Below are 13,835 nucleotides of genomic sequence, written 5' to 3' on the forward strand. Positions count from 1 at the left end.
CATTGCAGCTAAACTGAGGAGCCCTGATGAGCACTCAGCAGAAGTTCAGGAAAGCTGAAAGCTTTGTGAATAGTTTTGCTGGCAAGCAGGGCATCTTGTCAGGCTTGATTTGTATGACAAGAAATTGAATCAAAACTCTGTGTTGGGGTGCAATGCAAAACCTGACAGCCTGGCTCAGTTTTTTTTTTTGTAGCATGGGGCAAAGGAAGGATTTGTCTGAGTGGGGTGAACGTTGCTTCTGCAGGACTGACAATCCCAGCTAATGAGAGCACTTGAGGATGATAAAATATTGGCCTACCTTTATCCTGAGTTGATCGATTCCAGCTTGCACGAGTAGAGTTTATGGGTTACAGCTGGTGATTAACCAGCAGAAACTATTTGCTCAGCTTTGGAGTTATTTGTTGAGCAGCAGAGGCACCCTGTGGCCAGAGAGGTTAATCCAAAGTCAGGTTTCTTCTGGCTTTGCCAAGGGTCTTTTCTGGTTCTGTGTCCTCAAAGCCAGGAGTCCAAATGAAACGATTTATTGGCATTGGTGTATGCTACACTACCTGATTTAAAAGCTAATAAAAAAAAAAATCTAAGCTGTAAAGTATAAATTTCCTTTCAAAACAAGCCAGTTATTGACAAGCAGTTACAGGGAGGGTTTGAACTTAATTACATGCAAATCTGTAAAGATTCTGGTGATATTCCAGGAAAGCATTGGGTGTGAGCATTACAGAATTACTGAAGTACAAACAGAAAAGATCTGAAAACAGCCACCTGAAAATGTTTCACAGCACAGTGCATGCAACTTTATAAATATACCAGCTGTACGTGAGAAGTCTTCAAATCTCATCCTTATTGCTTGCAGGCTGTAGCAGAGATGGCTTTTTAGCTTAGACAAGACAAAAAGTACAATATTTACCTTTACCTTATATTATAAGGTGACTTTCTGTATGGATTTAGCACCATGTAATCTTTGCACTACAGTAGTTAATCTCTAAATTACCTGCTGACTTGTAAATAAGGTATTACAAAAGAAAACATCTTTTCAGAGAGGGACACATTTATGATGTCTGGGGTCTTTAAAGCCAAAGTTACAGTGTTCTGGTATGTTTTTTAATGCTGTAGGAAGTTAGGGTCTGTTACTAGAGACATCAAAACTTCAGTCCTGATTTAGCTTTTTGTAAAATATCCTTTTGAGATTCATGAGTTTGGTTCTTCACTGACACTGACCTTCAGCACTTCTGTATTGTAGCAGGTGATACAATATTCAGTAGATCAACTCCTTGGAAAACATGAAAGTATTCTTCATGCAATGCTGTTATTACGAAGTGACACATTTTCCTGGAAAAATTAAGCCCTTCAGGTTTGATTTTTGGTGACTTGAACGGGACAAAATTAGATTTCTTAATGCTGGTCTGATGCAACCCCTCCCGAGGCAGAGGTTTTTAAAGAGTTCTCCCAAAATACCTTTTCCAAGCAAGTCCTGCTATCACAGTGTGACCTAAGACATTTTCATGTGCCAGGAAAGACCTACACAGATGATGATGTTAAAAATTGGTAGACTATGCCCATCTTCTTGTCCTTTTAATTTATTTTTTATTTATTTTTTTGAGGATCCCACTAATTCATATTGATTCTGGGGAGACCTGAGGTGCGGCGCAAAGTGATTATTGCAATTAGTTGTAGCTTTTCCTCTTCTGGCTCTTTGAAAGATAACATTTGTGACATATTTATTCTTAAGCATCTCTTCCTGAGTCTAACGAGGAAGGAGAACTTTGTCTTGGCAAAGTTTAGTTTGCCCTTTTTCTCTGGACAGCATCTTGGATTTGTAGTTTAGGTCGTGATATCCAGTTGTGTAAATAAATGTCTGGGGTTTGGGTCTGTTTGGCCAGGATGGCTCTGCATGCATACAGGTTCACTCTTAGAGGTCAAGCTGGAAGTTCTTACCAATCAATTAGCAAAACTGTGCTCTCATCTTGAAAAAAAAACCCAGCAATCTGTGGAGACACAGCTGGAAAGATTTTTTGAAGGTATTTGTCCTGTACAAGTAGCAAGTAGGCTGAAATTAGGGAACATACTAAAGCTTCCCTTTCTGGAGATTGTACTGGAGGAAGGATGCTGTGACAGGCTTCAGTGGCTGAAATGTTTTCAGTCACTGAAAATTTTATGATTGAGGTGTCAGTAAGCAAATTAATTAAATCTCCACCCATTTTTAGGAGGGCAAGCTCTTTGCAGAGGTATGGGGGTGGTGGCAAGGGATTGTGATAGCTTTCCCTCTGTGCTTTTTAATCAGCAGCCACAAGTGTCAGGGTCCCCACCACCTCTTTCTTCTTCTAGAAGAGACTCCTAAAGCAGAGTAATGACTCTGGAAGAGTGTTTTCCATACAGCTGTTGTCCTAATCATTTTCCTGATGCAGGCAAATTCCCAGAAGGGAGTTTTATTTGCCACAGACTTATCCCACCAACCACTCTGGCTCTGCTGTGCAAACTTGGACTTGGGAGTGCTGGAGGGAAGGAGTGATAAATTCAGGGCAGTGTTCTGAGAACCACTTGTTTGCTGCTCTGGGGAAAAAAATGAGCTTTAATGCTACTTGTTCCAGGTGCAGGAAGGTGGCAGGGACCTGTAACACTGATGCTGTCAATTCTCTTGCTGCCTTCTCTCTGGCAAAAATGAGAAGGAAATAGTTTTGTAGAGTTTATGGAATGGATCTTCTAGTGTGAACTATCTCTGTGCGTCCTGAAACTTGAAGGATTTTACATGTCATCTCTGTAAATGCAGTAGTTCTGTTGTTGCAATGCTGTCATGCTTCTGGGGAGGGAGGCAAAAAGTGTTGGATACGTTTCTGTTCAGTACCTTTGTTTTTAGGGGTGGAAAATGTCTTGTGAAACCTTGAGTCCCAGTGTATGCTTTGAATTTTCGCTTCTTAGTTGTGGTTGGCTTGGAGTTAAGGAGTGTTTGGCTGTTGTCAAGTGAAGTCCTGACAGTAAAAGCAATTAATTTGTGTCTCTGGAAGTGCTTGTGTTCTTCTATAGCTGTAGTTATTACAGAAACAGAGGTGGAGGTGGGCCTAGTTTAAGAAAAAATAAAAAATTATTTCTGTTCTGATTAGGGGGGGAGATTGTAGAAACTCAGAATGAGCTTGGCTGGTTTCAATAAGTACACGTGGTAATTTGGAGATGGGTTTTATTTTGTGAAAGGATAATTTAAGAACTTTATTACTTGCTCTTGATACAGATTGAATAATGTATAAGCTGTAAATATTGTTGAAATGTAAATGTACTCTCAGAGGCTCCTTAGTGTACCTGAAGCCCATGGGTATGGTAGAACTGATCCTATCCTGTCAAGAAAAAAGTCATGCTGGAAATTATTTGGGTCGTGGTGTAATGACTTGTAGGCAAAAATTCCTGCTTTGCTGAAAGCCTCTTGTTATAATGAAAAGTTGGAGTGGAAAAAGTAGGTTTACTGTCCTGGAAGCATTATAACACTTGGATAAATGGACTCCAGATGCTTTTATCTCAGGCAATGAGTCCAAACACAGTTTTGGAGTGGAAGCCACTTAATGAGCTGCTTATTGCCATTTGAGAGCCACACAAGAAAACACCACAGTTGATGCCAGCAGGTTTATTTTGGCATTTCTAAGAGATGCCAGAGAGCTGGGTGGAGGTTTGGATAATCCATATATTTTGGTTATATTTGTAAACCTCTGGAGAGAATACTGGTTGTGAGGGTTGTATATAATGCCAATTTCTGTGGCTTAGGTGTGGAGAGGTCTGGAAGGCAGCATCTTCCCCAAGCACAGATTCTAAAGGTTACACATTGCTGCTGTCTCCTTCACTTTCATCAATTTGAACTTGATTTGTTAGTTAGGAACTCCAGATACTTGCTGTGACCTAAATTCAGTGCTCTGCTGCTGAGTGTCTGCAGCCACAGCCTGCTTAAGCTGATCTCAGTGGTAACACTTCAGTACCCTGAAATTTTAATTTAAACTTGGTGCAGACAAGTACACGTCTTGGCTTCCAGCTGTTTGCTCTAAGCCACCACAGCTTCTAATGTGGAGACTGGAGCTGAGTGCTGTCAGAAATCAGTTGACTCTCTTCAGCTTTAGTGTGGCTTTGCACTTAATTCCTGGGAAAAGTGGCTTGAGTGAAGAGCTCAAAACTGGCTCTGCCAGGTTAGGCTTGTGGGTTTGCTACTAATTTGAAAGGAAGAATCCATAAGTAGCATCCATGCTGCCCAGCCTGAGGGTCAAATCATGGTCCCTGGGGTTATTATTTTATTTATTCTGACTTTTTCTTTCTTTGTGCCACTGTTGGCAGCTAATGAACTGCTGTGTCTTCAAACTTCCTAAATTTTTTGGAGAAATACTGAAGGATTTTATGTTAGGGCTGTGTGGTGGTTATTGAGGCATCAGTTTCTCCATGTCACATCATCATCATCATCATCCTCTTACTACTGCCTCCAAAATATTCAGGGAGGATCCTTGTGATTTACATCCTTCTCCCCAGGGGCTTTTTCTCCTCCAGGGAGGTGTGGGAGGTGATTTCCCAGCATCAGCACTGGGTGCTGTCAGTGTGATGCTGCAGCAAGCACCAATTTTCTTCTACCCCTCTGCCACCCAACATTCAGGACTCTGAGAAGTTTTCCCTCCTCTCTCAATGGGATTTATTTTCCATGGCACCAAGAGTGTGGTGGCTGTTGGACAGGAGACAATCTTACCAACTCCTAACTTCATTTAAATAGTTACTCCTAGGATTTTTGCCACCTGCTTTCATAATCCCAACCTTTTCATCAGTGAAACAGCTGGGAGGGAGGGGGGGTGTTTGGGTTATTTCTGCAGTGTAGCAGGGCAGAACTGGGGAGGAAAAATAGGCTTGGGGGGAATGCAGTGACAGCTCATGCAAGTCAGTGTTTAAGATGCAGAAGGACTTTGAAGATTTTTAACAAGTAGGCCTACTGTTTAAAGCTGTTTTTTTGGGGTTTTTTTTTTTCTGCGAGTTGGATTCTCTGTCTTTTTTTTCAAATTAAAGTAATGCAATACCAGGATCTTCTAGTCCTGGTGCTTCACCTCCAGCTTCTGCCCTCTCCACCCCAATGACCCCAGAGGAAATAATACAATTTATTTTCTCCCCCTGCAGTGATTGCAGGGAAGCCAACTGGGCTTAACACTCTGCAAAAAGGTATGGAGGTTGTCTAGGAGCTCTGGCAGTCTTAAGAGATTGTTAAAAACCTAAAAATGTTCTGAGCCTTCTGATGAAAGCTGCCAGTGAGATTAAGGGAGATTAGCTGCTTTTTAATTAATACAGTGCTGGGGAGGGTAGGCCACAACAATGACTCCAGTGGTTACAGTCTTCTCTGCTTCCCAAATACCACTGGGCAGGTTTTTCTCCCCAGTGATAAGAAAAAACACTTTAAATACCCTGACTTTGTAACTAGCTGCCCAAGGGATTGAATAAGTTACTTCATATTTCACTGAATAGAAAAGTGCTGCAGTGTGTGAATGGGGTCTGTTCATTGAAAAAAAAGCCACTTTGAGGCTGAAAAGTGATATAGATTTTTTTTTTCTTTTTCTTTTTTTAAATCTTGACCAAAACCTCTGCTCTTAAAGGGGAAAGATGGCTCTTAAGAACCTCTGCTTTCTCAGTTGCAAGTCAATGACTTCACTGCATTAGTTCAGTCAGAACAGTGGCTGCTCCCCCTCCTTAACCCTGCAGAAATACACATTATTCAGAAGGTGACAGCCTGATTTCCCTCTCCCAGCAATGCAGAGAAATCCTGTCCTGGAGAAGACTTTTTATCCAACTATGAGGGAGAAAACCATGGTGCTGCTGACTTATTTTCCCTTCATCTGTCCTGGTAATTGGGAAAACAAACTGGCAGTGGAGGCTGAATATTCCCTTCATCTCTTCCTCCTCCTTCCCATCCTTCCTCCCCTTGGTGTTTTGGTGTGTGAAACACTTTTCACTTCAGAAGCTGCTGTGCTGGGTAGTGAAAAAGAAACCAAACCAAGCCCCTGGTTATTAGTAACTGGTAGCATTTACTCAAGCTGTATTTTTTGCTAGGTCTTCCAGCAGACCCTCCTCCACAGCAGGAAATGAGAGAACGAGACTGTAAGCTCAAGAAAAGAGATGTGTTACACAAACAAATGCACTCATGGGACTCTTGAGTCTTTGGAGGCCCCAAATCTTGCAGACTGCTTTGCTTAGGGGCAGAAAATGAAAGCCCCTTGGCTCCTTGTCACTTCATAGGTGACACCATCCCCATCCTTGGGGGCTGGTGGGGATGTGCATCCTGTACCTTGGGTGCACTTCTCAGGTGTCAAAGCTCAGTGAATGTTTTCACTTTGAAATTGCTGCAACAGCCTCTCCTAGAGAAACTGATGGTGCAGTCAGGATCTGCATTGCTTGGGATTAAACACCTTGGGGGAGGGGGGGATTTTTTTTCCAAATATTTCTTTGAGCTGTCACATCTACTCTCAGCGTAGCACTCAAGAGTGTGGTGGTTTGTTTGTCTGGACCTTCAGTGTTCGTGAGCTCATTCTTCACACCTTTGTGTTGTCCCCAAAAGGTGGTTGTCCCTGTGTAGTACTTGGGGTTGGGAATGTTTGCTCCCTGGCTAGAATTTGGTCCCTTTTTTCTGTTTTTTGGAACCTTGACTGGAAGCATTTGCATCTCTACAGCAATCCCACTGCACTCTGGTGTCTGTCTGGATTCCCTTTGGTGTCTGAATTCCCTTTGGTGTCTGGATTCCCTTTGGTGTCTGAATTCCCCTTGTCCTGCAGTTGTTCTCTTGGACACCTGACCACAGGAGAGCTGAACAGGGAGGTGCAGACAGCCCTGGGCTGGGTGTTGAATGCTGTGAACTGCACACAAGTTTTAATAATTAAGTCAAATATTGACTAGTCCTGTGTTGAGCCCCTGGTGCTTGCAGGCATCATTCCTGGACTCTGGTGACTTCCCCATCCTGCCCTTTTTTGTTTGTTTGTTTGTTTGTTTGTTTTTTTACAGCTAAATGGATGATTTTTGTCCAGCCTGGCCTGTTAATTTTCTTCCTTGGAATAAATCATCTTGGGTAATTTCTGGGTTGATATGTAAGCCCCGTGCTGTACAGAACTGAATGAGTGATATGAGAAATATCTACAAATGTAGTTATGTTGTATGTAATGTACATAAGGAGAGAATGTATTTTGTTCATTTTTTTTTTTCTTAATAAAAATGTACATGCTAGCATCTAGTTGAAGAGCTGTTTGTTCTGACATCGTTTGCTCCTGAAAATGCAAAAAAGGTTTGTGAAGGTCTCCCAGTGGTGCAGAAATTGTGAAAGCAGTGGGGTGTTCTCTCTGGGCAGCAGGCACTGTTCCTGCTGGAGGAACCTCCCATGTGCCTCTGGCTGCACAACAGCTGAGAAAATACCCTGTTCCCTGAAAAAAGGGTGATGAGCTGGATCTGTATCCCATAAATCCAGCTTGTGCTTAGCATCTGAATGAACTTTTATCAGGGAGGAACACGGTGTTAAAGTACAGGCTGATGGAAACCACTGACTTTGAATATTTGAATCAAATTACATTCTTCCACCACCCCTCTTTTTTTTTCCCCTCTTTTTTTTTCCCCTCTTTTTTTTTCCCCTCTTTTTTTTTCCCCTCTTTTTTTTTCCCCTCTTTTTTTTTCCCCTCTTTTTTTTTCCCCTCTTTTTTTTTCCCCTCTTTTTTTTTCCCCTCTTTTTTTTTCCCCTCTTTTTTTTCCCCTCTTTTTTTCCCCCTCTTTTTTTCCCCCTCTTTTTTTCCCCCTCTTTTTTTCCCCCTCTTTTTTTCCCCCCGTGTTTTTCCCCCCGTGTTTTTCCCCCCCCTCTTTTTCCCCCCCCTCTTTTTCCCCCCCCTCTTTTTCCCCCCCTCTTTTTTCCCCCCCTCTTTTTTCCCCCCCTCTTTTTCCCCCCCCTCTTTTTCTTCCCCCCCTCTTTTTCTTCCTCCCCTCTTTTTTCCCCCCCTCTTTTTTTCCCCCCCCTCTTTTTCCCCCCCTCTTTTTTCCCCCCCCTCTTTTTTCCCCCCCCTCTTTTTCCCCCCCCTCTTTTTCCCCCCCCCTCTTTTTCTTCCCCCCCTATTTTTCTTCCTCCCCTCTTTTTTCCCCCCCTCTTTTTTCCCCCCCCTCTTTTTCCCCCCCCTCTTTTTCCCCCCCCTCTTTTTCTTCCCCCCCTATTTTTCTTCCTCCCCTCTTTTTTCCCCCCCCTCTTTTTTTCCCCCCCCTCTTTTTTCCCCCCCCTCTTTTTTCCCCCCCCTCTTTTTTCCCCCCCCTCTTTTTTTCCCCCCCCCTCTTTTTTCCCCCCCCCTCTTTTTTCCCCCCCCCTCTTTTTTCCCCCCCCCCTTTTTTCCCCCCCCCTCTTTTTTCCCCCCCCTCTTTTTTCCCCCCCCTCTTTTTTCCCCCCCCCTCTTTTTTCCCCCCCCCTCTTTTTTCCCCCCCCTCTTTTCCCCCCCCCCCTCTTCCCCCCCCCCCCCCTCTTTTCCCCCCCCCCCCTCTTTTTCCCCCCCGCCCTCTTTTCCCCCCCCCGCCCTCTTTTCCCCCCCCCCCCTCTTTTTTCCCCCCCCTCTTTTTTTTTTCCTCCTCCTCTGTTTCCTCCCCTCCCCCTCTTTTTCCCTTGCATAAATAAAAACTTCACCTGGAACAAAATATTTAATTTTGGTCACTTGAAGGCAAATGGAGATGCTGATCCCCCACATTGCTGACCTTGCTGTTGCCCTTGTGTGACACCCCTCCTGCATTAAGGCTGCTCCAGCTCATGGCCAGGAGGTTTCATTCCCTCCCCCACAGCCTGACCCAAGCATGAAAGGAGTGAATTAGGATAAAATACAGAAATAAGCTGCCTCTCCCTTCCTGCCATCATGAGCCTAAAGTTCAAAGAGGTCCCCTGGCCATGGGCCTCACCCACCTCACTTCAGCATCCCCCCACTATGGGTTTTTCACTTGTTTTAATTAAGGGATATTTTTTACCATTTCTTTTTTTCCTTTTTTTCCTCATGAAAGTGATCAGAGGGCTGAACCCTCTCTGCTATGAAGACAAACTGAGGGACCTGGGGGTTCTTCAGCCTGGAGGAGACCTTAGAGCTGCCTTTCAGCACCTGAAGGGGACTTAACAAGATGGGTCCAGCCTTTTCATCAGGACCTATTGATCCAGGACAAGGGGTGATGTTTTCAAGCTAAAAGAGTAGATTTAGACTCAGTAAGAGGATGAAATTTTTTTTATTATAAGGGTGGTGAAACACTAGCACAGGGTAGAAGCCCCATCCCTAGAAACATTCAGGATCAGGTGGGAGAAGGCTCTGAGCACCCTGAGCTAAGGGAGGATAATTCCTGCTCATTACTGGATGAGATTCCTTCTGCATGGAAATGACACAAGCTCCTTCTGAAAATCCAGGTTGGTTTTCCAGTAACTTTACATATTCTTGGTTACAGAGCCTGTGTGGGGTGTCCAAATAAGCTCAACCCCTAACCAGTTGTTAACATCTACATCAGGACTGGTTGTGGCTCCTGAGCACAAGCCCTGCTCCCCCCCCCCCTTCCCCCAGGTTTCACTCATCCAAGAAACAAATCTTTTTACATAAGAACGTTTATTGACAGAAATACATGATGCTTTCAAAATATATTTGTAGGAAAATGCAAGAATAATCTCTACAAATCCAGTTCCTCAGTAAATTCCAGTGTAAATCAGACTCCTGTCCCCATGAGAGATGCTGACAGTACGTTAAGAGCTCTAATAGATGTGCAGGGTTCAAAACAGGTTCTCCTTCTGCAGTCAGTCCCTTATGGATTTTTTTTTCTCCTCTATGTCTTCTGTAGGCAACAGTCACAGTATCAGCCTCATCAGTTGGGTCATGGCACTGTGAGCAGGAGATAAATGGTCCTAAAATATTTACACGTTCCTCATGAATCTGAAAAAAAAAAAGAAGCTTCTCCTGCAAGGGCATCTGAGCTGCTCGTAAAACTAATCTCTTTGTACAACATGTGGGGATGTTAAAGCTGTTTTGGGAAAGAGAAGAGGAACGTGGGGAAGGGAGGAGGGGTGGGGAGGGAGGAAACGCCTGGGTAAATTTATTTTGCTTTTTTTAAAAGTTATTTTTGGTCGAACAATTATGGCTACTGTCTATAAAGGGAAGGATTAAGGCCAAAGATGCTCATTGCTGCATTTCCTACCTCTTCTTTTTGTTTATTTTTTTCTTTCCTTTTTTTTCTTTTTTTCTTTTTTTCTTTTTTTTTTTCTTTTTTTCTTTTTTTTTTTTTTTTTTTGTGAAAAGGATGTTCTCAACATAAAAAAAAAAAAAAAAAAATACCCAAACCAAACGTACTGTTCTTCTCCGTGGAAATAGTTCTTTAAATAGGGGGAAGGAGACTCTACTATAAAATATTAGTGGTTTAAAAATACGGTGTCTGGAAAAATAAATAAATGTACAATTCCTGTTCAAATATAAATCACTATAAGCACTTGCTGAGCAGTTTACATCTTCACTGGTCTCTGCTCGGAAAGATTTTAAGGTTGCTTCATCTCGAGCCTTTGTAGGGTTCTCTCACAAAGTCTTTGGACCTGATTAAAGCACTTTGGCATCTTGCCTGGGAAGGGGGGATCTTTAGGCACCTTCCAAAACCCCACTGCCTGGAGCTGCTTTGCCAGGAGCATCCTTAGGGCAGCTCCAGCCCCTGGTGGCCAAAGCTTCGCCGCTGCCCGGGATTATTTTTTCCCCGCGTTTATTTTCTGGCCCAGGGCAGAAATCTCGAAGTCCCTGCCCCAGCCCTGGGCTCTGGGTGCAGCTGGGAAGCAGCTCAGCCAGGGAATTGCAAACGCTGAGATTCCAAGGTTCTTGGAGTTCTGCTGCAATCCTAAGGAGCTGAACTTGATGCTGCCGGAGTAAGGAGAAAGCTGGGGTGTGCCTGGGGTTATCCAGGTGGGAAGTGTTTGCTTTCCTGCTTGGTCTTGAATTTTGATCCCCTGCCAGACTGACCTTTTCAGCTTTTTCTTTTTCTTTATTTTTCTTTTTTTTTCTTTAATTCCCTCCCCCCTCCAAAATGACTTCCCCGTAGTGCAGTGCACAAGTAAGTGAAGTGTGTGCTGAATACATTGCTCATGAATAGCAGGAATATTTACATACAAAAATCAATAGAACACCCCAAAAGTCTGCCTTTTGGTGCAGGAGAGAAGGGAGAAGAGCCAGTCCCTTCCAGAAGACACAGCTACCAACTTCTGTCCTGGGCCCAAGCAAACCACCCCAACCCTCTCCATCCTCAGTGCTCCTGAGGACTGCCTCAGCCTGGGTTTTTCCAGGCTTTCTGCTGCTTGGATCCACTTTTTCCCTGCTCCAGGGAGCAGATCCCCATCATGCTGGCTTGATGGCAGAGCCCAGAGGAAATCCCCTCTTTCTGCACTGGTTTGTGCCCAGCTGGGGAGATGAAGGGCTGTGCTGGGGCATTGCTGTCCCTCCATCTGCACCTTCCCTGCCTTGCAGATGGCTCAGGACCACCAGCCTGACATCTTGGGAGATGAGATGAGCTCAGTCAAGTGGCCTTCTGGTCCTTTCTCCTGTTTGCTGGAGGATGGAGCTTTCCTCTGCTCTGCCAGGGCTTCAGCTCTTTTGCTGAAGCCAGAGCAAAGGTGCAAAACCCTTCTGATCCTTTTATCAGAGCCATTTAGGAGCTGGGGTGGGGAGTAGAAAATGAGAAATGGCCTCACTCCAACCTCTTTCTGCTCCTGCTTTTTTATTTTTTTCCCTCCCCCAAAGACTTAACAGTGACAGGAGACCTGGCCAAGAGACCAAAGGCTGTGAGGCAAAGTTCAGTCCCAGCCTTGCTGCTGAGCTGGAATTTTTTTTTTTCCAGAGGTTTTCAGCTATTTTCCTCCTTTTGAAGAAAAGCTTGAGGATGTGGATTGAGCTTACAAACCTCCTGTGGGGAGGAAACACCAAGGGCTGTACCGATGGGAAACTCTGAATCCCACCCAACTACCTGGCTCCTGCTTCTGTTGCTCTTTTCTCCCTTCTGCTGCTCTTGCAGGAAAACATGACCATAAAAAAAACAACCCACAAACCCTCCCCTCAGGGGAGGCTTGGACAAGGGCTGTGAGATGCTGCTGCATAATTACTGGAAGGCAATTAACACTCCTGCAGGGAAATGCAGCACCAGAGCTGGGCTGCACTGGAGCTCAGCTCCTGCCCCATAAAATCCCCAACTTCATGCCTGGGCTCATCACATCTTTCCCGGGAGGAATGAACTCAAGGAATGATTCCTTTTTTCTCTCCTTCCCCTTTGCATCAATGCAAGAAGCTGCTGCACCTCTCCTGCTTTCCAGCCAGGAGCAGGATCCATCCTGCAGTCCCTTGGGACACAGGACTGAGCATCACTTGGTGCTGCTGCACCCCCCGTCCAGCTGGGTCTGGATGCTTTGGGTTGCCTGGGGCACAACGTGGGGCTCTTGTGCCTTTTAGCCAGCAGTTTATGGGGAGAAACTGGAAACTGGATTCCCAAGGAAAAGGCTGTTCCAGCTTTTTCTGCTCAATACCTGGGCATTTCGTGTCGGGGAGGGCAGAGCGATGACTAAAACCGTGTGGGCCAGAGGATTTTTCTGGCTCTAATTGCCAGGTGCTGGTTTGCTGCTGGGAGTTGTGCTCCCTCTCCCATCCTATTTACATTTATTTCATTTTATGGATTTGATTTTTTAATTTTTTTTTGTTTGTTTGTTTTTTGGTTTAGTTGCTTGATAGCTGGAGGCTGCAGTTGGTGTTGTCAGACTGCAGGTCGGGAGGGGACAAGCTCAGAGGAAAACACCAGCAGCTTTTTGGGAGCACAGCCACCCTCTTTGCCCACTGCTGGTCAGGTGTGGGGTGGTAGGGCCTGCTGAGCACTCCTGGGTGATGGAGGGAGCTCTTTCAGAAGCAGCCCCACTGTGGTGGCTTGTGTTGACAACGTGCCCCAGAGGTGTCCTCTTATGCCCTTTCTTCCATCCTGCACCCCACATGGTGACACGAGGGGCTGTGATTAGTTCATCAGGGGATCTTCAGGGAGTTGTTGGGAATTTTGCCTTGTTTTGGAGTTGTGTTTGTAGGGGATTATGGTGTTTTTTTGATTTTTTTTTTTTGGGGGGGGGGGGGGGAGAGGGAAGTGACGGTTGTTTCTTGCTTGGTGGAGCTCAGTATCTTATAGATGCGTGTCCTCCTCTTCCTCCAGGTCCTCCTTCATGAGGGTGTCAAGAGGAACGATCCAGCTGTCCCCCAGCTCCCCGTTGAGGTTCACCTTCTTCTCCTGCATCTCAGAGGAGGTCTCCATCACCTCCAGCGTGGGGTTGTCGTGGTACCCGTTCTCCATCGTCTGCAGCTCCTCCGTCAGGCGCTGCTGCGAGGAAAGAAAACCCAGAAACCCCAATGAAAAAAAAAAACCAGCTTGGCCACCCCCTGCCTGTCACCTTGAGGCTGTCACCTCCCAGCCAGCTGTCCCCACTGCCCCATAGAGATGTGATGTGTATAGATGCAGAGATCCATGTAGAGGCAGAAACTTGTCACGCTGAGGTTTGAGGCTGGGGGCTGCGATCAGCACCGGCACAGCGAGGAGGTAGCGTGGAGCTGGCAAGAGAGAGGTTCTGCTGATGGTGGAAGGAGGAAAGAGAAGTCAGAAACACGTGGAAAACCTCCAGGAGCAGCTGCCAGCTTCTGCCTGGCTGGGAACCTGGCTTCAGTCTGCTAGGCCCTTGGTAAGATGCCAAACATCCTTGCCATACCCTCACCCTGCATCCTAACTCCTGCCTCCCCAACCTGACTCTGGTTTCCCCCTCTACCCCCTGTCCCTTTTTAGCAGCTTTATTGTTGTTCTTCCTCTCCACCTGG

At 45.2% G+C, this 13,835-nt stretch overlaps 1 protein-coding gene across 1 annotated transcript in view; it reads right to left on the bottom strand.

Moving 5' to 3' along the window:
- Nucleotides 1-9,564: 9,564 nt before the first annotated feature.
- The window catches only part of PODXL (podocalyxin like), a 50,980-nt gene continuing 46,709 nt past the window's right edge, over nucleotides 9,565-13,835 (bottom strand). Inside the window, exon 9 of the mRNA XM_071734216.1 lies at nucleotides 9,565-13,347. Within this exon, the coding sequence (XP_071590317.1) occupies nucleotides 13,153-13,347 (195 nt within the window). The 3' untranslated portion in view covers nucleotides 9,565-13,152. The remainder of the gene's footprint in view (nucleotides 13,348-13,835) is intronic.

The sequence above is a fragment of the Heliangelus exortis genome, chromosome 1 (assembly GCF_036169615.1).
Source record: "Heliangelus exortis chromosome 1, bHelExo1.hap1, whole genome shotgun sequence".
NCBI lineage: Eukaryota > Metazoa > Chordata > Aves > Apodiformes > Trochilidae > Heliangelus > Heliangelus exortis.